Consider the following 24,291-nt stretch of genomic DNA (forward strand, 5'->3'; position numbering starts at 1 on the left):
GACCAATGAGTGGCATCAGCCCCTTTTTTTGTCAAATTAGTAAGCGGAGACACCACCGAAGAGAACCCCTTGATAAATGTTCTATAATAATTTTTTGGCGAATCCCAAGAATCTCTGTAGTGCTTTAAGCCCAGATGGTTGTGGCCAATCCCTTACAGCAGAGACCTTTTTGGGATCCATGGACAACCCTGATGTAGAGATAATGTAACCAAGAAAGGCAATCTCCTTTACCTCGAAAACACATTTCTCTAATTTCGCAAACAATTGATTCTCCCTGAGTCTTTGTAACACATACTTCACATGTTGGCGGTGTTCCGTGATATTTTTAGAAAATATCAAGATATCATCTAAGTAGACGATTACAAAGCGACCCAGTACCTCCCTAAAAATCTCGTTGACGAACTCCTGAAAAACTGCAGGAGCGTTACACAACCCAAAGGGCATCACCAAGTATTCGTAATGCCCCTTGGGAGTGTTGAATGCCGTCTTCCATTCATCTTCCTCCCTGATACGGATCAAATTGTAGGCCCCCCTTAGATCCAACTTAGTGAAAACAGAAGCCCCGGGAACCTGTGTAAATAAATCGTCGATTAACGGTAGTGGATACCGATTCTTAATCGTGATCTTATTTAGACCCCTGTAGTCGATACAGGGGCGCAAACCACCATCTTTTTTCTGAACGAAAAAGAATCCCGCTCCTGCAGGAGATCTTGAAGGGCGGATGAAACCCTTCTGCAAATTTTCCTGAATGTACTCGTCCATGGCCAATTTTTCCGGGGACGAGAGGTTGTATAGGTGGCCCCTGGGTGGCATGGTTCCTGGTTTCAAATCTATTGGGCAATCAAAAGGTCTATGGGGGGGTAATTGATCTGCTGCCCTAGGACAAAAGACATCAGCATATTCCTGATATTGTGGAGGTACTCCTTCCACTTGAATCTTAGTAGAACACAAAACTACATTCTGTAAACAATGTTGTGTACAATAAGGCGACCAAGTAGTCAACTGCCCATTCCCCCAATCAAACTGAGGAGAATGTAATCGTAACCAGGGCAACCCTAGTATCACCGTAGAGGTAGACATCTTTAAAACGAAAAACTGTATGACCTCCCTGTGCAGAGCTCCCACTTGCAGCGAGAGGGGAGGTGTCTGACACAGTGGGGACTTTCCTTGCAAAGGAGTGTCATCAATCGCTGTAACATATAAATGTCTTCCTACTGGAAGTACAGGGATATTTAAACTTAAAGCAAAGCTTAAATCTAAAAAGTTAGCTGTTGACCCGGAATCCACAAATGCTGTGGTAGGAAAGTTCTGCCCTTCCCAATTTAGGGAACAGGGCAATAAAATTTTTTCTTGTTTTGGAGGTAAAACAATTCCGCTTAGGGTGGTACCCCCTACCACACCTAAGCCGAGGAGTTTCCCGACTTCCTACCACAGTTTTGTGCAATGTGGCCCTTTTCCCCGCAGTACATGCAAAGACCCTCTCTGCGTCTTCTTGACCTTTCCGCCTCCGTGAGGCGCCCGTGGCCTAACTGCATCGGCTCCTCAGTCTCAACTGCTGCCGAGCTACTGGCCCCAGAAGTCCTAGAGTACATGGGGTACCTGCCCTTCTTGTTGTACCTCAGACGCCTATCTATTTTAATAGACAGCGTAATAGCCTCATCTAAATCTTTGGGTTCCGGATGACTAACCATCACGTCAGTTACTGCTTCTGACAACCCATCTAGGTATCTATCCAAGAGTGCATATCGCTCCCATCTAGAGGACACCGCCCACTTCCTAAACTCTGACGCATACTCCTCAGCAGTACTGCGTCCTTGTCTAAGGTTTTTGAGCTTACGTTCGGCCGTGGCGGCACTATCTGGATCATCGTAGATGACCGCCATGGCCTTAAAAAACTCCTGGACAGAAGACAGAGCAGGATGCTCATCAGGTAAGCCACAAGCCCACGTCTGGGAATCTGCATGCAATAGAGTCTTGATAAGAGTGACCTTCTGAGCCTCGGTTCCCGAGGACACAGGTTTCATCTCAAAGTAAGACAGCACTCTGTGACGGAAATTCTGGAAATCTGACCTTGTGCCTGAAAATTTCTCAGGAATGTTCATTTTAGGCTCGCTAAGAGCCGGGGGAGGTAGAACGTTAAGTGGTGATTGCAACCTTTGGACAGTCTCATTTAACTGAGTAATCTGAGCCTGCTGTGCAGTTACAGTAATCTTCAGCTGTTCTAACTCTGCCCTTACAGTCTGAAGCTGGTTTATCACCCCCTCCATCTTACTTCTTTATGGTCTGTGTTTCTGTAACGATTGGTGTCAGCAAGAGGCACAAATATCTGATTAAGTGGTGATATACAGAATCACCACTAATGCAGATATGTTAGAGTGAAATAGTCAGTATCTTCCTGATGGTAAATCAGCGGAAGGCTCACTAACACGGTAAGTGCCTGAAATGATCTACTCAGACCAGTGTCACACCCCGAACCTCGATTATTGGGGATCCGCAGTATCGCCAATAATACAAGGATAGACCCGATTATATAGCAATCTGCGGAATTGCTAATAATGCGGGTAGATGTAAAGCAGTGGACACACGAACAACATGGAAATAAACAAAACAGTAAATATTCACAAAGTTGTGGAAATATCCACCACACGGCAATTCCTCAGAGGTGTGGTTACCTCTGAATGGGAACCCCGTGTGTGAGATCCCCCAAAGTGGCAGTGGAGGAATCTCGGCCTCTGGCAGTAACGGTCTGCTAGGGCCGGCGTCTCAGGGAGGCAAGCCTCAGATAATAACCCAACAGTGGGAGACGTTCCACTGAAGGGAGCAAGGTCAGACAGAAAGAGGTTCGGCAACAGTACAGGCGGCAACAGTACAGAGACGTGAGACGAGAGAATAGTCAGGAACCAAGCCAATAGTCGTTAACGGTACGGGCTGGCAGAGTACAGAATCAGGAAGCAGAAGAGAAGTCAAGACAGGCACAGAATCATACACAGAGAATCAATAACAATAATAATAATAATCTCCTAGTCTAGGTGTGAAGTCCTTGGTTTCAACACCTGGGATCTAGTCTAAGGTCTGAGTGCTGACACAGGGTATCGCAAACACAGACAAAGTGTGACTGAAAAGCACTTCCTTATATACTGCCTGGGAGAGAGGTCTCCACCCCAGGCAGCAACCAATCAGAGCAGGCTAAAATGTCAGCTGACCTCCAGGTCAGCTGACACGCTTTCTAAGAGTATAAAGGCGTGTCTGGCGTGCGGCCGCACCCCCTAGAGGCAAGATGGCAGAACCCTGGTGAACAGCATGTTGGTGAGTTTGGAGCAGAGTGCTCGGACAGGTGTGCGCAGCGGATGCGGACGAATTTCCGCATCCCGCGTTGGAAGGTCCGCTTGCCGGACTGGATGCGACCATATTTCCGCAATCCATCCGGCGTTGCAGATTTTTCGTTACACTTAGTCTGAAGCCTTGAGTCATTGAGTTGAGAGTGGAGATTGAAGCATGTCTTTAAGACATCGCTATTCTGCTAAATTTTACTCCTAAATTTATCATTGTTGTTGAAATGATGTTGAAGTTATAAATTCTACTGCCATAAAGGGATAAAGGGTCAGTTATTGCTCTGCACAGCTGTGCCAAACATCTTCCAAACATAACAGTAACTTTCCTTCAACATACTCAGGAAATTTTATTCTTGTATCTGTTCTCATTAAATAAAGCACTGAAGCAGATGCAGAGACATTTTACTATATTAGAGGTGATCAGCTATAAGAGCTTAGTTAGGTGGAACATCTTTACGTGTATCATCTGCAGCTGTGAAGGACAAAAGGCATAAAAGTTGAATGATTTAGCAAACTAGCATTTTTCCAGGGCTCAATGATTACATGTCATGTTCCAAAGTTTTTATCAGTTCATTGTGATTCTATAGATAACTGGAAAACTTGTAATTTTTTTCTTTTATTTGCTTTCAATTGTTACTGTTTCTGTGATGATTTCATTCTGTTTCTGTTTTTTACAACTGATGTTCACGGGTATTTTGCATATTCTTTGGCTTCTTATGTGCACTCTGCACCCGTCAACACCTACAAAACGGCGCTCTGCATGGGGGTGATGACGACATGTTGTAGTGTCGACCAATGGGTGGCTGGTTTTAGCTTTTGACCTATATTTTAGGCCAAAAGTGTGGAGGGTCCACATATGCACTTATATGTCTTATCTTATAATATGTCTTATTCATGCGTACATAGGGTATATTATAATAATAATAATAATTATTATATGCTTGTATATTGCTCTAACACTTTTTACCGCAATTTTAAGTACACAGAGCAATTAATTTGACTAAACAACCCTCAGAGGAACTTGCAATCTAATGTCCCTTCCACAGTCATAGTCAAATGTCCATTCCATATTCTAAGGCCAATTTGTCAAGAAGACAGTTAACCTCCTTGGTGTTCTAATTAATTTTGGAAAAGTGAAAACAAATGCACCGTTTTAGACCCTAAATTTATAACTAATCAGAACGCTAGAGACTTCTCCCGATCCGCTCAGGCAGCCTCTGCATATTACTCATCTCCCCAGGATCCAGCGCTGCATTTCTTCCTCCTGTCCTCTGGGTGGTGCTCTATCCCTATGGTGAAATCACCGTCTGTCATCACATGAAAGATGCCTATCTCACCCAAAAGATCCAGAGGCTGGGTGGACTTGGAGTAGACTTGACAGAACATGGGAAAGGAAGTGCCGCACCACTGTGGCTAAGCAGTTAGCACTGTTGCTTTTCAGAGCTAATGTGCTGCAGATATGCAACAGAATAACTGATAAAGCAGAAGGTATTTGCAATAATTCAGCTTTGAGTGAGTAAGTGTGGTTTCCCATGATGCATCACTTACAAATATGCAAATCATCTCTTTATGCCACTGAAAGCCAGACACACATCCAGAACTACTGGTGTATAGTGAGCGCATAGATTGATGGATTTTCAGTAAAATAACATGGTGCACAGCCCCTTCACTTCTTTTGGCAACATTTGTAAGGCCCATCATCATTTCTAAATATACCAGAAAAATGTCTCCACTGTCTCAATGTGCAGCCCCTTTACACATAGTTACATAGTTATTTTGGTTGAAAAAATACATACGTCCATCGAGTTCAACCAGTACAAAGTACAACTCCAGCCTGCTCCCTCACATATCCCTGTTGATCCAGAGGAAGGCGAAAAAACCCTTACAAGGCATGGTCCAATTAGCCCCAAAAGGGAAAAATTCCTTCCTGACTCCAGATGGCAATCAGAAAAAATCCCTGGATCAACATCATTAGGCATTACCTAGTAATTGTAGCCATGGTTGTCTTTCAACGCAAGGAAACCATCTAAGCCCCCTGAAAGCATCTAAGCTTTGATGTAACCTCTGAAGGCCATGATGCCTCTCACCTTTGTGCCATGCTGTAGTGTAGATGTTGTGTCATGCTGCAAATGACATGGCATTCTTTCCTCTCCAGTGTTGCTTGTGAATTTTCGCCAAAGTCATTTTTGCATTGAGAATGCTATTTTTGATTTCGAGAAAATATTTGTGAAAATCTGGTAATAAAAAATGAATTATTCTTTCCGAGGTGAAAGTTCACGAAAAAACACAAAAATCTTTATACCATGGCAATCATTTATTTAGTGCAAACATTTGTAAAAAATGCAAACAAATTACAAAATAATTTGCAATAGAATTTTTGCTTGAAAGTCAAATTATACATTATTCTTTTCACATTCATTTTTGCAAAAATATCGGCATTTTCGCTCATCACTGCTCCCCAGCCAGGAGTCCCATTTTTGCCTGGAAAAACTGCAAGAAACTTCCTTAACAATAGTAAAAATAATTAATGTAATAAAAAAGTGCTTCATTTTTACAATATGTATAAATGATTTAGTCAGTGTTTGCCCATTGTAAAATCTTTCCTCTCCCGGATTTACATTCTGACATTTATCACATGGTGACATTTTTACTGCTGGCAGGTGATGTCAGTGGAAGGAGATGCTGCTTGCTTTTTTGGCAGTTGAAACCCGCTGTTAACAGCTATTTCCCACAATGCAATGAGGTTCACAGACAGGAAACTGTCAGAACCATGGTCCTGACATCACACTGTGGGAGGGGTTTCACCACAATATTAACCATACAGACTCCTACAAAATCCGTTTGAGAAAAGGAAAAGATTTCTCGTGGGAAAGGGGGTATTAGCTACTGATTGGGATGAAGTTCAATTCTTGGTTATGGTTTCTCTTTAATGTACTGTATTAATAAGGACAGATATTTCACAAATGTGAACTGCAAATGTTGTATTCTTCTAGACTGAATACAGTTTTGCTTACTATACTTGGAAAACGAACTCCAGTTTTATTGTTTTCTGTAGTAGTAGAAAAGTGTTATATTATTCTCCTAATGCTGCTATTAATTCAGCTTGTTTGAGCTTCTTGAATAGTGGGGAATGTGTGCACATTTTAAGAATATCTATGGTGTGAAACGTGACTGTAAATCTTAGCTTTGGTTTACATATTTCAGAGTCAGCATAGTGATGATATCGTGCAGGCGACTGATCATTTACATTTGCTTTATGAACATTGCTAAGCTTTAAACAGATTGAAGGAGTAAAATGTACAGTCTTACACCATTAGGCATTTGTCAGTGTTGAGCATGATGTAATAAGGACAATCCAAAAATCCATCCACATCTCCCTGAGATTAATATAACATATCCTGTTACTGCACTTGTAAGCTTTATAATGTCATACAGGTTTTCACAGCCTTCAAATCATGGTTTAAAATTGCCATTTAAACATGCACAGGTTTATGTAGATTACATCATCTTAATTGTACAGTTTGGTAGTTTGGAAGTCTTTGACTTCATGAATACTGTAATATAAAATGTCTAAGGGATAGAAAATAATTACTTTAATACAGTATTGTGCACTACACGGAACAAATAGATCGATGCTCAGAGTGTCCATCTGTTGGCATGGCTATTCCTACCTAGTTTAGCTCTGCCAAAACATTGGGTATATTCATATAAATTGGGACAATCCAGTCCCTTTTACTGAGGTAACTCTGCCTCTGACACAGGAGGCCAGGGTTTGAATCTCAGCCCTTCCTATTCAGTAAGCCAGCACCTATTCAGTAGGAGACCTTGGGCAACATTCCTTAACACTTGTATTCCCTGGCGGCTGCAGCTCTGGCACTTTGAGTCTGCCAGGAGAAAAGCACAATGTAAATGTTCTGTGTCTTGTCTACTATGCAGCCATGGTGGGTGTTTACGCTCCCCATGGTAGTAACAAAAAAAGGAGTATGCAGTGGTACAAATATACTATATAGTGGTATAAAATGCTGCAGTCTCTCTATGTAGACACAGTGGCCTTTATTCAATTCACTTTTTCCCCTAAGTTTTCTCCTAGCTGATATTTTCACACCTTATCAATAACATTCATTTAAGCCACCAGCAAGCAATAAAAATACTTTGGCAATACTGTGTACATATGTTATGGTACTTTTTACATTGCAGAATGCTAAAAAATGATTTTAAATAGAAGATGAAAAAGTATCTCCTAGGAGAAAACTTTGGAGAAAAGGTGAATTGAATAAGGGCACATAATTATCTGTTTTAGCATTTGTGTTAAGAACCAAGGTCCAAGATGTATATCCTTCCCTGTAGAGTTCAACATGGAGCATGTTAAGCATAGTTCTGCTGCATTGATTGCACTTCACTTTGGGAGTTAGAATTTAATTTTGCATTAGTGTTAATTTGCTTTGCTAACCTGCAATGTAAAGGGTATTTGGGAGGAGACTGTAGGTGAGGAGATGAAGGGATAGCAAATAAGGCTATAAAAAATTAGGAGCTTGTCTGAAGAGGTGCATTTTAAGGGTGTTGGAAGGTTTCCAGGCCTGGAACATAAAGAGCTACCTGTATTTATTTGACTATATGTGAAAGCAAAGGCACAGTGCAGTGATAGAGTCACAGGCTCTTCTCCCAGCCAGAACACGGATATAGAGCTTTTATGTTGTCTCCTTTTTATATGGGTTTCTTCCCTGTTTATACAACTTTTTTGACTATATTGAGACCACAACGTTAGGTTAACTGACTTCACCCTAAACTTGCCCAAGCCTGTGATAGGGATGTTAGATAGATAGATATTAGTCAACTCCTCTGAGGGACAGTCAATAGTTTGTGTCAGTGCTATATAAGGCTGGTTTTACACCTGAGATGAGTTGCGATGGGCTGGCGCATCCCAATGCATTTCACCGCAGCACTAAAATTAATTTCACATTCATATGAGCCTGCAGGAGAGTGTCTCGAAATAGCCCCGCTTTCTCGCATGCCCCCACATGCCCTTCATGGACGTTTCTGGTGCGATGTGATGGGGTAAGTGTACTAGGCCTGTCAGGAACCGGCCCGCGGCACGTCTGCGTATACGGTTCCCGACTGCGGGTTTGACCAGATCAAGTGGTGAGCAGCCTTATTCAAGCTACAAACAAGGCTGTGACCCCTCAGAACACTTCTCACTGTCACCACTAGCGGTTTGCTAGACACGTCCACTCTGCTGTCGAGTGCTCAGCGCAATCCGCGTTTTCGTATTCGGGTCATCTTTGCGCTTTAGGCTGAAAACGGGAACACCACGCACCCACACACAGTTGCAATCTTACACTGTAGTGAAGCAAAACCACTAACAGTCGTTCCGAACAATACTGTTAGCCACTCTGCTGTCGAGCTACTCGCACTGGCGTTTTCGTACATTGGGTCAGCTGCGCGCTTTAGGCCAACGTAGGACAAACGCCCCACACACAATGCACTTACAATCTTATACGGTAGTGTCGCTCAATCATACAATCAGGCATGAACTTAGTTACACTTCAGTCTCTTCTAGGCTATGAGTGTTAGTTTAGTTAGTACAGCAGAAGTCAAGCTTATTAAATAGCAATTTAATATTCCAGGAAAAAAGTGGAACAGTGCAGAAATTAATATATACAAAAGATGTACAAAAAAACAAAGTAAAAAAGTTACATAGTGAAAGTTACAAGATACACACAAAGTGATTTGCTTACCAAAATAACAGGGATCCAGATAGAAGAACCTTGGACTTTTGTGGACGGACACAGTTCTGGTTGGACCAGGAGCCCACTTAGCTTGGGCCAAGAGTCCAGCTGCAGCTACCGTCAGGAGGGGACTGATTTTAGGTATCTGTCCCCTGCTTTTTATAATGGAATATTTGCTTTGAGGCTGCAAGCCTGTTTGGACGGGGGGGGGGGGGGGGGGGGGGGACTAGTTTTAATTACATCCTCAGACATAATTTGATTCCCAGAGATCTAACATCCACATGTGAAAAGTGTATTTTAGCAGATTAAAGGTAAGGATACGGCTGCTATTGTCCTGATTAGCCATCTCCTAATTAGGGGCTAGGTAGACCATCCCTAATTGCAGAGATTTCCCATCTCCCAATAGATGTAATTTACAGGATATAGTTTGCACCTCCACTAATAATTCAATTTCCTTACAATGAAATAGTGTTTAACACACATGTCAAACGTTTGGTGAGGAGGCTCTTCCTGGCTAGTCTAGAGTTCTTCACAATGCTTTAACAGCCTTCATCAACAGAAGTGTAAATGTTTCAATTGTCAATGACTTCAAAGCTTCAGCTCCAGATAAGGTGGAACAAAACCCTTCACTTCTGCCATTGTCTGATTAAGGGTTTCCTAATTAGAAGCAGACAATGATAGCTAATTTACATTACATAAGGATCTCCAGGAAGCCACTGCCAAACCTTTAAAGCCAGACTGGCTGACATAACTACACCTCTGACATAATATTCAGCAGATAGAAAAATGGAAATATACTCCTGTATTATCCCAACATCATAAGCACCCCAGTATATCACCACAAGGCCCCACAGACTTTCTTTGCTGTGTTACTCTGCATGCATATCGGGTAATACAATGGAAATAAACAGCAAATAAAAAGGGCCTAAACAAATCATTATCAACATTATCATCATGAAATTGCCACATCATGCTGAGACGATGAGTTTGTCATGTAATGTGAATGGATTTTTCACTTGACTTTGGATCAGGTGGACCTTCTGAAGATGTACTTATATATTTACTGTATTACAAAATAAACAGGTACTTTTTAAACCATATCAGCTGAGAGAAATATGTGCAGAGGACACACAACAAATGTTAAATTATACTTTTTAATGGCTAATTTATATTTCATGCATGTGTAAAGATAAATGAATGAACGTGAAAGCTTTCATTATGAAACTTTTTCATTAAAAGCTATCATTTTTCAATATGTGTAATGCTTTCTTTATTGCACTGGGGGCAGTCACCACTGGAGCCAGGACACCAGGCCCTCTTCAATTTGTGTTTCTTCTTTGCATTTCTACCTCCCACAGAACGTTAAGGTGGCCACTAATGGTCCAATTTCTAGCAAAAAAATCGTTGAAGCAATCAGATAATTCTGATCGGATTGGTTGTAAATAATCTCCATTGATGAGCACTATCAATTACGAATGATTATAAAAACAGTTGTCCGATTGGATTTTCGGCAAACCAAAATTTGGATTTTCTTGTCATTTTGATAGATGGGAAACAAAGATTGGTTTGTTGATGGTGTAGTGAATGATGTATTATGATATTTAACTTCCAATCAAAATTATATGATCGTTTAAATGATTTCACTAGAATCACTAGGAATTGGATCGTTAGTGGCCACATTTAGGTGTCACATGGACACAGCCTAATGCAGAGTAATGGTAGCCTGGCAGATTCAGATGTTCCAGAAGATGTACTGCAGTACTGGCTGAACATGAGACAGCTGCTAGTGCAATGGGGATAAAGCTGTGTTCTCCATATCTATGGTTACCATTGGTTTAATGTGGTGGCATTTATTTGGTTAGGTTTGTAGCGTGCTAAATGTAAAATATAGGCGTTTCTGCGACATGAGCTATAGATCACAATTTCCCAAAGACTTTAGTTTTACACTTGTAAGTGTAGCTCTCTGCGCCTATCACAAATGTATAATGCTGGAAATATATAAGTCTTAAAGCAAATTTAGTAACTGACAATTATTATTATTTTTTTTAGCCCTGTATTCTAATGAACAACATTCAGCAACTGAGAGTTCAACTGGAAAAGATGTTTGAGAATATGGGTGGGAAAGAGGTAAGACCCTCTATACTTATTATTGCTCATGTTTAATCACTATAATAGTAAAAGATCATTAGCAATATACCTATTTTAATAATTAGCTAAATAAACAGCTGATTTTTGAAAACAATGATATTACATTAAGAAAAGCCTTGCTGGAAAAAAAGGCATAAAGTAACAAGAAAATAAATGAATGCAAATACTCCACACAGTATGCTAATGATCTGTACAGTAAAAAGTAATCTGTGTTGTATGTTGTAGTTATCGGTCCATCACCACCTGTTATTACTGGGTATAACATTTCTGTATCTGTGTTGATTGTACTGTGTTTTGTGCTTTGTCTGTAATGTGTCATGTCTTTGTCCAATGCCTTTATCGTGCAATCGACTGAGCAGAAGATAGCAGGAGCAATAGCTTTTTACAAGGTTTGTGAAGGCAAGCATGCATTGGTATTTCAAACCATATGTTACATGCTGTATTGCGGTGCCAGCCAAATAGGCTATAGTGACTGTGCCAGCCTAAGTGGAAAACACAAATTGTGCAAAGAGATTTCAGTAGGAGATGAAGTAAACATTTTAAATTGAGACATCTGTTATTACAATTTTATAGTGTGTCATGAAAACAAGAGACATGAAACATCCAAACTGATGCTTTCATTCCATCATAAAGTAATTTTCTTTTCTTTTTTTTCTCCCTCATTTTGTAAAGATGATTTAAAGCAAACCTAATCTTAAAGCTCACTTTAAAAATGTGACATCATCTGCATCTTTAAGCATCAAACATTCTTACTACAGTATGTTCCCACTTATTTTCCATAGGTAATTGCTGCTTCCCGTTGGTTTGTCTGTATGGGTGTTGCCTATGCTGTGCCATGTTTGTGGAGTACTGACCACAGTAACCTGGCAAAATACAGAGCATTAAACTAACATTGTACAGATCTCACTCTGTTATCTTAAAGGGGAACTGAAGAGAGAGCTATATGGAGGCTGTCATGTTTATTTCCTTTTAATCAATACCAGTTGCCTGGCAGCCCTGCTAGTCTATTTCTCTGCAGTAGTATCGGAATAACACCAGAAACAAACATGCAGCTAGTCATGTCAGATCTGACTTTAAAGTCTAAACCACTGAAACACCTGATCTGCTGAATGCTTGTTCAGGGGCTATGGTTAATAGTATTAGAGGCAGAGGATCAGCAGGGCTGCCAGGCAACTAGTATTGCTTAAAAGGAAATAAACATGACAGCCTCCATATACCTCACTCTTCAGTTCCCCTTTAAAGAGAATCTGTATCCATGAAAACTTAATAAAATAAACATACCAGCCTGTCTGCAGCGCTCTACTCTCCCCCTCTGCGTCATTTTCGCCGCTCCCCGCCGCTGTTTTGGGCAGAAAATCACACTTTTATTGCTTGTTTTGTAAACAAGCAATATGGCCGCCAAAACCGGAAGTGCGTCGGGCAGAGCGTGTGCCCGCTTCCAGTGAATGTGCATAAGAGCCGTGCACGAGAGGAGCGCAAGTCTAAGCATGCGCTGTAGGTCCTCTCGTGCTGGCTCTATCTCAGCTGCCGATCAGCCTATCAGGGTCTCAGAGCCGGCTGCAATACACAGAGGCAGAGCATTGATTCACTGGCACTGCACAGCAGCACAAGTATTGCAGCCGAAGACTCTGATCGGCAAGTGTATTATTTATATTATTAGTAATGTTTATTATTATTATTTTTCTTTCTTTTTTTTAAATGGACAAAACGTTTTTTCTTTGTTGTTGCTGGCCAAATACATATATATATATATACACAGCGTAAGTGTATAAGTCTTTCTCCCAGCGTCTCTGATGCAGCATGGCAGACTGTGTTATCCGAGCCTGCAGACTGGAGCCCTCTGCCTGTGTCAGGAATCACGCAGAAAGCCCCGGCAGCTCCTTCCAAAGCCAGGGAAAGATGTCTCACAAACAATCAGCTCTCTTCCTGGTCTGCAGCCTCACAGCCAGAGAGAGCAGAGACTGCCTAATGTAACTCACGGGAGCGAGCATAGAGGGGCGTGGAGGGAAGGCCTGCCTAACAGCTAAACAACAATGAAGAGTCAGCCCCTTCCAGAGACGGGACGACAAGTACAACAGAAGAGAGATAAGATGATTTATTACACTGACTCTGCAGCTACAAAGGACTGCAGTAAGCCAGATCACATTAGATTAGGTTTAGGAACCTGTAGGATAACAGAAATACAGCCGAAAAATTTGTTACAGAGTCTCTTTAAGTGTTTACTGTACTAATATGTACAACAAGTTCTAGCTATCTCAAACTCAAGCAAATGACACTCTCAAGAAATCTGCAATTACCCCGGAGCCTTGGGGATGTGCCTCTCTCACTCTATTCCAACTTTGTAGTGCAGAGGAAAAGGCATGCCATAGTTCTGGGCACCATCCCATTCTCTCCTTACAACTGCCGGCTGTGCTGTTGCCTCTCTACAGCTCCCGATGTGTGTCATGTGATGCAGTGCGCATCACGTGACACACATCGGGAGCTGTACAAAGCCAGAGATTCTGCAGAGCTGAAAGCTTGGGGGTGGGGGGAAGGATGTTGGGAATTTAGACCATATAAGTGATGGGTGACTATCATTCCTTTTAGTTTGGCAAAACTGTTAATGACAACAAATTTTTTTTTTTTATTTTATTCTTCACTTCTTCTTCAATACTGACATATTTAGTAAAACAGTTATATTCATTGTAAAGGTAATATTAAACGTGAAAATACCAGTCATTAATAACAAACCACTGATCTATTTACTGTAGAAGTCATCAGTAGAGGTAAACTGGAGTTGTCTAAAGTGTGCGTATAACCATAAACTTTCTAAGCTGACCGGGTCAGATCCTAAACCTATGGAATGTGTTCCTGAAACTGTTGAAATTCTACCCCACTTAGGTGTAGCATTGTCACTATACGTCCCTATAGGCTGGCTATGCATGATAAGAAGGGTTCTCTAAAAACACACTGGATTTACTCTGTTTTAATCTTGATTCAATAAGCATATTGAGACACATTCTGAGAAATGCATCAGGAGATCAGTGTGGGCTGAAGAAGAAGCATAATGTTACAATCTCCCATTAGAAATGTAATCTTTATAAACAATACAAGAGCCTGCAGAAACTTTATGTGCATTGGCTTATTTATACCACAGTTAAACTTCTGCTCAGCTACTGATTTCCCCATAACCTGATAAGATCAGGTATTGTATGTAGTCTGCATATGTTATCAGTTTGCATGATGTTAGGAAAACGGAGCATTTGTTTTCTGCTTGGATTGCACTAAAATACTGTGTTATCAGCCTCTTTATTGACAGAACATTGAAGCAACTCTGTTCTGGCTGCAAAGTAGCTAATTATTTTTTCCCCCAGTATTTTCAGACCGATTTAGAAAGTATGCTCTGAATACAAGAGGCTCTGCTTCTTCAATCTAGATCAGTGCCTGGGCTTTTCTCAATGCTACTACATATGTAAAATACCTAATTATTTGTTATAACATCGGGCAGGATAAGAAAATGTTAAGACTGACTCTGGGTGATCACCACATTAAGACTGTCATTCTAGACACCACAGCTTCAGCTTTAAAGGGGTTCTTCCGCGAAATAGGAAAAAAATAAAAAGTGGTTTATTTATAAACTATTAAAAATCCTCTTCAAATAGTGCGAAAAGTGTTTTTAAAAAATGAATAGTTTCATCAAAGTAACACCTAATGTAATCAGTGACGGATGACGGCCAGGGAGGCTAATCCATTTGTTAGGGGTTTTTTTTTTTTGTACTATAATATCACAAACATAACTGCTGCGTACCTAGTTGACAGTTCTGTAGTCCGTTGCTGTCAGGAATGGCTCTTACAATTAGAATAACGGCTGTTATCTCCCGGAGCTCTGCGCAGTTATTTATTTTAGTTTCACGGAGGGAGAGAGAGGACCCCGGAGCAATGAATCAGGCAGAGAGAGAGCAGCTGATCAGTGAGAACGTAGGGTGTCTATGCAGAATCCTCTAGCGAGTGATCTCTTTGTCGCTGCAAGATTTATTGGTTTGTGTTGAGTTCTCCAGGCAGCTAAAAGTTAATAAGAAAACACAAACCCATAAATCTTGCAGCGACAAAGAGATCACTCGCTTTCAGGAGATAAAGAGGATTCTGCATACACGCCGTAGTCTGGTTGCCGGGCAACGACGTCAACAAATTACGTTCTCACTGATCAGCTGCTCTCCCTCTGCCTGATTCATTGCTTCCGGGGTCCTCGCTCTCCCTCTGTGAAACTAAAATAAATAACTGCGCAGAGCTCCGGGAGATAACAGCCGTTATTCTAATTGTAAGAGCCATTCCTGACAGCAACGGACTACAGAACTGTCAACTAGGTACGCAGCAGTTATGTTTGTGATATTATAGTACAAAAAAAAACCCCTAACAAATGGATTAGCCTCCCTGGCCGACATCTGTCACTGATTACATTACGTGTTACTTTGATGAAACTATTCATTTTTTAAAAACACTTTTCGCACTATTTGAAGAGGATTTTTAATAGTTTATAAATAAACCACTTTTTATTTTTTTTCTATTTCGCGGAAGAACCCCTTTAAGGAACATATCATAGGGTCTCCATCATTGCTATTTGTATCACAGTATATAGCTTCTCTCTCTACATTTATGTCATGTCTGTGGTCCAAAACCACAATTAGTTGCCAGGTATCTTGCTTATTTTTGGAAAAAGAAATCACGTATTTGCCTTTCAATTCTGGAGACAACATTCACACTGTTCACATAATGACACCGTTCTACCAGGATAGTTCTAGGTTAAAAACTATGGATACATTTCTGACTGTCTTTAAAGGACCACTGCAAAAATCTTAAAATTAAAAATACATGTAAACACATTCAAATAACAAGTACATTTCTTCCATGGTAAAATGAGTCATAAATTACTTGTCTCTTATGTTGCTGTCACTTATAGTACGTAGTAGAAGTCTGACAGAAGCTACAGGTTTTGGAGTAGCCCATCTTCTCATGTGAGGTTCTCAGGGTTTTCTTTATTTTGAAAAGCACTTAGTGAATGGCGGTTGCTCTGTCCAACTGCAAAAAAAGGTGTAAAGTGAGCAGGGAAGCTGGCCAGCATCTTTCTATAAATCCCTTTTAGGGAGTGTCTTTGTAAAGAATAAAGGCCATGCTGAGAATCCCCAATGAAGAGATGGATTAGCCGCAAACCTGTCAATACGGTCAGAATTCTACCACCTACTGTAAGTAACTGCAATATAGGAGAAAACAATTTATGGTTAATTTTAATCTGGAAGAAATGTACTTATTTGTATGTGTTAAAATATATTTAAAATGTTCAATTTTTTCATGATAGTGGTCCTTTAAGTGTGTATACACAGTAGCTATTAAAGAAAAGTTCCATCAAGCATCTGGATGTTAAATAAAAATAACATTTTTAATTTATGCTTAATATTTGTAATCTTAATTATGCTTAATGTTTTATGTTGTCTTTTAAAAGACATCATCAGTGAGACTTCATAACAGTGGTCAGAATCTGGCGCTATTGCAATACACTATTCTCTTAGGCCCATAAGCAATTCACTTTTTCACCTGAGTTTTCTCCTAGGTGAAATTTTCAAACTTGTCAATAATATGCATTTTAAACCACAAACAAGCAAACAAATACTCATAATAATTTTGATAGTACTTTTTCAAGTACTTTTTGGTACTTTTTCAGTCGCTAAGTGCTAAAAAGTTATTATAAATTGAAGATGTAAAATTTCCTCCTTGGAGAAAACTCAGGTGAAAAGGTGAATTGCATTTGGCCCTTAGGCCACATACACACATCAGACCATGGTCTTTTGAAAATGAAAGATCACAGACCAATTTTCCCCCCTTCCATGTAGTATGAGAGCCATACCTTCACAGTCTTTTCTATGGAGCTGAACTCCCCATCAGAAAAAAATCTTTGCAAGATGCTGCACACACAGATGCTGTACAGACACAAAAGATCAGTATCTGCAAAAGATCTGTTCCTGCCAAAGATCCGTTCCTGCAAATTGCATTCATAGTCTATGAGATCTGCAGATCATCATACACACCTTGTTTAACTGACATTCATCTGCAGATCAGACAATCATCTGCAGATCTGAAAATCCATCCTGGTGGATCTGATCTGCAGATGAATGTCCGTTAAACAAGGTGTGTATGATGATCTGCAAAGATCATAGACTATGAATGCATTTTGCAGGAACGGATCTTTGGCAGGAACAGATCTTTTGCAGATACTGATCTTTTGAATGTCTACAGCATCCTTGTGTGCAGCATCTTGCAAAGATTTCGGTCTGGTGGGGAGTTCAGCTCCATAGAATAGACTGTGTAGGTATGGCTCTCATACTACATGGAAGGGGGTAAAATAGGTCTGTGATCTTTCATTCTCCAAAGACTATGGTCTGATGTGTGTATGAGCCTTAAGTCTCTTTAGTTATCTCACAGAAAATGTTTTCTAACCTTATCTAGCACACACAGTACCAAGTGAAAATTAATATCAGCATGGTAAGAAAAATAATGGTAAATTTAGGAAAACTTCATTTGAGTATGTTTCTACTTTTTAGTAGCTGTAAAAGTGTTTTGTTGACCCGTCACCTAGTGGATAGCATTATACCTTCACAGGGACAGACTTCCAGGTCCAGTTCCCAATCTGAACATTCAAAATGCTGTTTCAATGTTCTTCACATTTTTTTATTGGGTTTCCCTCATGGGCACTCTAGCTGTACCACTCAACCCAAACATGCAAATAGGTTAACTGGCTTCCTCCTTAGAAAAAAAAAATCAGGGGCATAACTATAGCCCTATGGCCACTGAGACAATGGGACTGTCCTGCCCACATTTAAAATTGTGTTTGAAAATTATTTGTAACAACTGCTATAAGTTGGGGAATACTGTACGTTTATTTAACATTTGCTGGGACTCTCCTTTAACATGCTGTAATATTACAAATTATGATATTAGACCATTCTGTACCTGATAAGGCAGACAAAAATAATTGATCTCTAAATGTGCCAAAGGTCCACTAATGCTGAAGAGTTACAATGCCCTGGCTCGCCACCTGTATAATAAGACTCACCAGAGCCCCCTATCAGCCGAGATTTGCCACATAGCTCTGCCCCCTTGCAAGAAAAGGCCTCAACCTTTTCTGAATCTGATATAGAAAAGGCAGAGGCCTTTTTCTACAAGGGGTGGAGCTAAATGCCAGCCTCCTGCTGATACAGGCTTTGGCGAGTCTTATTACACAGATAGCATGCTGGGACATTATAACTTTTCAGCATTAGAGTAGCTCTAAGTTTTTTATGTACACTGGAGCTGCACTTTAAGACAGCCCTCCAAATAATTAGGTATTTTTAATGGTTTAAAGTTGCCTATTTGCACATGGAATGTCAGACTTTCTAAAACTGCCTGCCTCTATTTTAATATATTAATAAAACAGGTATTTATTAATATATAAACAAAAAGTGCTTTATGATGTGCCTTTTGTTGTAATGTATTAATTTCTGAAAATGCAATTAGCATGACAACATTAAGCTTATGACACCTGAAATGCTAGGCTAGCTTTGCTATGTCATAGCTGTAAAACTTAGTAAAGATGTAGAAGAAGACAGACATAGTATTACAGTGATGAAAATGAATGGCACAGTTTGCTTGTCAGAGGGCCCTTTTCCACTAGCAATCGCTAGCGTTCACGCTGAACGCTAGCGATTGCTGAATCGCAATTACCGGCGATTCCCCGACGTTCGCGGCCGCGATTTTGCTATGCTATGCCCTGCATAGCAAAACCGCGGCAATTAACGCTCCGCCGCGCGTTCGCGTTCCCGACAAAAACGAATCGCGGTAGTGGAATTGACCTACCGCGATTCCCATGTTAAAAAGCAAACCGTAGCGATTGTAAAATCGCTAGCGGTTTGCGTTTTTGCGATTCAGCCAGCGCAAACGCGCTGGTGGAAAAGGGCCCTTACGTCCGTTAAATTTCTTACTTGAGACTCAGTGAAAACACATCCTGAAGAAAGTATATCTTTTTATACTTTGGAGATGGGTCAGTTGCTGTCATGCAAGCTTATGATTTTATCTCGGATGGAAAGTAATTGAGGGCAATGTTCCTAGACTGCTTCTACCAGAACAACAATCAGACTGTCACCCTCTAAATATATTAGCGACACTAAATAAATCATCTTCCTAAGATTAATTTCCTCCACTGAAAAGGATGGCACTAATCAGAAGATCAAATAAAAAGCTGGTTGAAAATCTGAATATGTTGTTGCGGAACTACATCTCTCATAGTGTGGAGTGAAATGTCAATAACTCATTAGATTTGATACTTTAAAAGGACTGGTTTAACGTGAGAGGGATATGAAGGCTGCCATATTTATTTCCTTTTAAACAATACCAGTTGCCTACTGCTCTTTCATGCATCAGTAGTGTCTGAATCACACACCTGAAACGAGCATGCGGCAAAGGCAGTCAACAACCTGTCTGATGTACATACATGTTCATGATATGGTTGCATGCATTAGATGCAGAAGATCAACAGGACAGCCAGGCAACTTGCATTGCTTAAAAAGAAATAAATATGGCAGCCTCCATATCCCTCTTAATTGAAAGCTGCAAATGTGCAATGAAAGAGTAATGAATAATTGAAAAAGTTGTGTATTTGGCGGAAACCTTCACAACACACAACTTAAGTATATTATTGGCAATGGGAAGAGTTCTGCATTCTTTCAGTCCTATACCTCCCCTGAGCTTGGCAACTGCACTCGGATCTCTTGGATTTATGCCAACTGCACTCAGATCTCTTGGATTTATGCCAACTGCACTCGGATCTCTTGGATTTATGCCAACTGCACTCGGATCTCTTGGATTTATGCCAACTGCACTCGGATCTCTTGGATTTATGCCAACTGCACTCGGATCTCTTGGATTTATGCCAACCACACAAAGGGAAAAAGTGTCCAAGGTGGATGGAAGAGAAATTTTGTTTTTAGGAGAAAAAAAACTAGTTTATAAAATGTACTTTATTAATTTAGGTGTAGTGAGGTTGATGTCTTTTTTGAACCTAGACAACTATTTAACTATGTTAATTCTCCAGCTATATCATGGAGGATGCAGGAGATGCATTCATGGAAAGAAGATGCCTGGAAAAAAAAGGTGCAGGGTTTGCCAGTAGTAGAATGGCACTGCCAATAGTGACATTCAACGACTTAATTTCCATAGTAGAATACTATGTAGAATACTAAACCTAACCCTATTCTCACACAAAACCCTCCTCTAACCCTAACACCCCCCAGTGGTGCCTAACACTAACCCCCATCGGTGGTGCTAACCCTACCACCTCCCTCCCCCAGTGGTGCCTAAACTTTACTTCCCCTGGTGGCACCTAACCCTTAATTCTCTTCCCTGCGCAAAGCCACAATATGCAGCTATGCTACCACTCACAGCGCTCATTTATTCCAGAGATGCTTGAGGGAAAAAATTGGCTTGTGGATAACTACATTGTGGAATTGCTGCGAGCCCACTATGCATTGGAGCAATGTAGTTATCTGCAAGCCATTTTTTTACATAAGCCTCTGTGGAAAAAAATAGGACTGTTAGCGGTAGCAAAGCCACACATCGCAACATTTTTTTGTTTTTTTTTTCATCGCCAGCAAACTGACATTTATATCGCACTTTTCTCCTGGCAGACTCAAAGCACCAGAGCTGCAGCCACAAAGACGCACTCTATAGGCAGTAGCAGTGTTAGGGAGTCGTGAACAAGGTCTCCTACTGAATAGGTGCTGGTTTACTGAACAGGCAGAGCTGACATTCAAACCTTGGTCTCCTGTGTCAGAGGCAGAGCCCTTAACCATTACACTATCCAGCCACTGCTGGAGAGTGTAAACGCAGAAGCTGCAATTTTATCCCCAAATCGAGGCTTCTGCTGACGCTTGATAGGGCAGTGCCGCCATGTGCCCAAATGTCCCCTTTCTGCCGCTAATCTCGGCTTTTAACATTGGCGCCTATGGGGCGCCCTTTCTTCTGTATGAGCTCCTGCACCCTTTTTTCCTGTTTCAGCAGGAGATACTCATAGAACTCAGGAAAAGATTATATTTGGACTAACAGGCGAGTGAGAGCACAGATGTGGTATACACAATATACTTGAATTTATATCTCACCTCACCATCTGTGGTGTTTCACTTGCTGCCCTCCCGCCCCTAGCCTAGTCTCACTTAGCTGTTCAGCGTGGTTCTACTTAGATGTAGTGATTCAGCTATACTAGTTTAATTTTCACTTCCAGAGCCTGATGAGTTCAGAAGTGAGGACAAAACTAGTAAGGCAGAGCCACTACATCTAAGTGATACCATGCCGTACAGTTACATGAGACTAGGATGGGAACAGGAGGTGGAGGGTCTAGGAAAGCTAGTGGGATGCCGCTGTCAGTGAGTTCTGGATACCTGGAAGCGCCTGTTTGTTGCCCTAAACTTTATGGCAATATATATATATATACATGTAGAAAAAGGTGTTTAAGAAAATGTTATTTTATTAGATAAGAAATTAAATGCTGGGTAATTTAAACTATAGAAGTATGTATTTGTCTCTGAGGTAGCCCTAACTTGTCCTGAGCCGGGTAAGGCAAGGAACAAGAGTACAGATGTACAAAGTGCAATATCTACTATGGTTAATTCTGGAGTGGCATAATATCTGGTAAGCGTGTTGCCATAATAATCCGGTGGGGGTGATAATCCGGTGGGAGGTGATAATCCAGTGTCGGTCATGCACCGGTGAGGCTTGCCGAGTAAGGTGGAGGAAAACACTGCAGTACAGAGTTGCACTATTTGAGTTCCCTTTTTATCTTTAGTAGACCATCCAAGGAGTATAAGGAAGAGACCTAGGAGTGCCATAGAGAATGGACACTTATAGGCTTCCACTGATTCTTTGATCTGTATCCAAAATGATTACGTACTGCACAACCTTTTATAACAGAATGCTCTCTTCTTGGCTATATTTAGCACCCTTTTATAATCAAACTCACTTTTCTCAGCTATATCCTGCTCCCTTTTATAAGCAAAATCATGTTTACGGCTATATTAGGCGCTTTTTTATAATTGGTTATAAAAAGGTGCCAGATATAGTTGAGAAAAAGTGATTTTTATCAAACTAAATTTTCTCAGCTGTACCTGGCACCATATCACTTTTTTTCAGCTATGCCCAGTGCCCTTTTATAACCGAAAGCACTTTTCTTGGCTAAACCCTGCACCCTTTTATAACCAAATGTATGGTTCCTGGCTACATCAGACGCACCCTTTTTTCCAGGTGCTCTTTTCAAATGAATGCGGCGATAGGATCCAGGATTTTAATTTCCACACACTTTTCACTCAAAAAGGAAAGCAGAGACCATGTGCACACAACTCAACTAACCTACACATAATTTATTTACACACACAATGCACTGAGGCTTGACAGTAAGTTGGGCTGATTTTTTTTCTTGAATTTTGTTCTGCTTTACTCTTTTTGATCAAATCTAAATCCAGATATATTTATTTATTAAGTAAGCAATTTATAATGGTAACTGGGGCTTAAAATGTGTTTATGTAGCTTTAATGCGTTTTGTTACTGAAAATATTGTTTGGATAAATGATAGTAGAACTATCATGGGATGTATAAAATCTGAAATATTCTATAGACATCGGCTTTCATAAAATAAATAGTTTAGTGAACATTAAGTTATTTAATGTGCTTTTATGAATGCATTACAAAATATAAGCCGTGTAATTTGTTAGAGGGGCATAATGGGAACTGGAATCAAATAGGGAAACAGCTAAAATAGCCCTCAATTAAAGGATGTCAGGATCAAGTAAAGAACAAGTACATTAAAAATAAGTACATTTATTTAATTTTGTGCAAATTCAGCTATTTGATCAAGCAGTATAGACAAATTAAATTATTTAATACATTATTGTTAAAATATATCTTGAGGTTTGGATGAGGCAATTTACTAAGATAATAAGCAAGCAAGCACTTTGCAGTCATTGTGTAACACAACAAAAGTACTTTTCATGATAGCCCCACTGTGCATATAAAGAACATAGTGATAGTAACAAAAGTAGAAATAGAGGAATTATACAAGTATGCCAGATATTTTAAATATTTAAACAATTTGCACACAGTGTTAAATATTTTGGAGAAGATTCAGAGTTTTACAAGTTTATGGCAGCTGGGAAAAAGGTAATTTTCACTCTGTTTGTGTGTATGCTGATTGATCTAAAACGTCTACCCGATGGAAGAAGCTCAAACAAGGCGTTTCCAGTGTTAGTGTTGTTCTTGATGATGTTTTTTGCCCTTCTCATAAAGCGAGTCTTATACAAGTGTTGTTCAAGTGATGGTAGTTCAGTGCTGATAATGACTTCTGAGTTTTGACAACTTGCTGCAGGGCTTCTCTACCAGCCTGTAACGCTTGGTGGTGTATTCTCCACAGTCAGCATGCAACGCATGAGCTGGCGTGGAGGAGGTACACACACTAGCACCAGGAAACAGGCTATCCCTAGTATAGTGGAGGGGAGGACTGACTCCAATAGGAGATTGTGGCGCACAGAGCCGGTGCAGATCTGACAGCCACAAACAATGCTTTCGTTATAACGTCTCAGCGCAAAGTAGCGCTGAGCGCACAAACCAGAACTGAGGAGATCAGGACAGGTAGACAGAATGAACGCTTGCTAGCTAGCGGCTACTTAGCGACAGCAAGCGTCCAAAACCAGACAGACTGGAATGAGGCAGCCAATGCGATGCGGCGATGGCGTGCCTCACAAAGACAGGACAGGATAGTCAGAAAATAGCAGGATTAAGATAGATGAACGTAACACAGATAAATATACAATAAGTATGTTTTCCTAGCGTATTACAATTACAGCTATCAATGAAACTATTTGTAACGTCTGACTAACATATGTATATATCGGCAACGAACCAATATATGACATAAGCAGGAACGCTGACTAAGACTGGAGTAATACAGGGAACAGGACTCAGAAGGATTCGCTATCTCTTCGCAGAGATGAACGCAATCCACAAACGGTAACAGAACAGGATTCAGAAGGATTCGT

General features: G+C 40.5%; 1 protein-coding gene across 1 annotated transcript in view; it reads left to right on the forward strand.

Annotated features, from left to right (window-relative positions):
• The window catches only part of UNC13C (unc-13 homolog C), a 784,159-nt gene that overhangs the window by 619,663 nt on the left and 140,205 nt on the right, over nucleotides 1–24,291 (forward strand). Inside the window, exon 25 of the mRNA XM_068275480.1 lies at nucleotides 11,108–11,185. Coding sequence (XP_068131581.1) covers nucleotides 11,108–11,185 — 78 coding nt within the window. The remainder of the gene's footprint in view (nucleotides 1–11,107; nucleotides 11,186–24,291) is intronic.

Source organism: Hyperolius riggenbachi, chromosome 3 (genome assembly GCF_040937935.1).
Source record: "Hyperolius riggenbachi isolate aHypRig1 chromosome 3, aHypRig1.pri, whole genome shotgun sequence".
NCBI lineage: Eukaryota > Metazoa > Chordata > Amphibia > Anura > Hyperoliidae > Hyperolius > Hyperolius riggenbachi.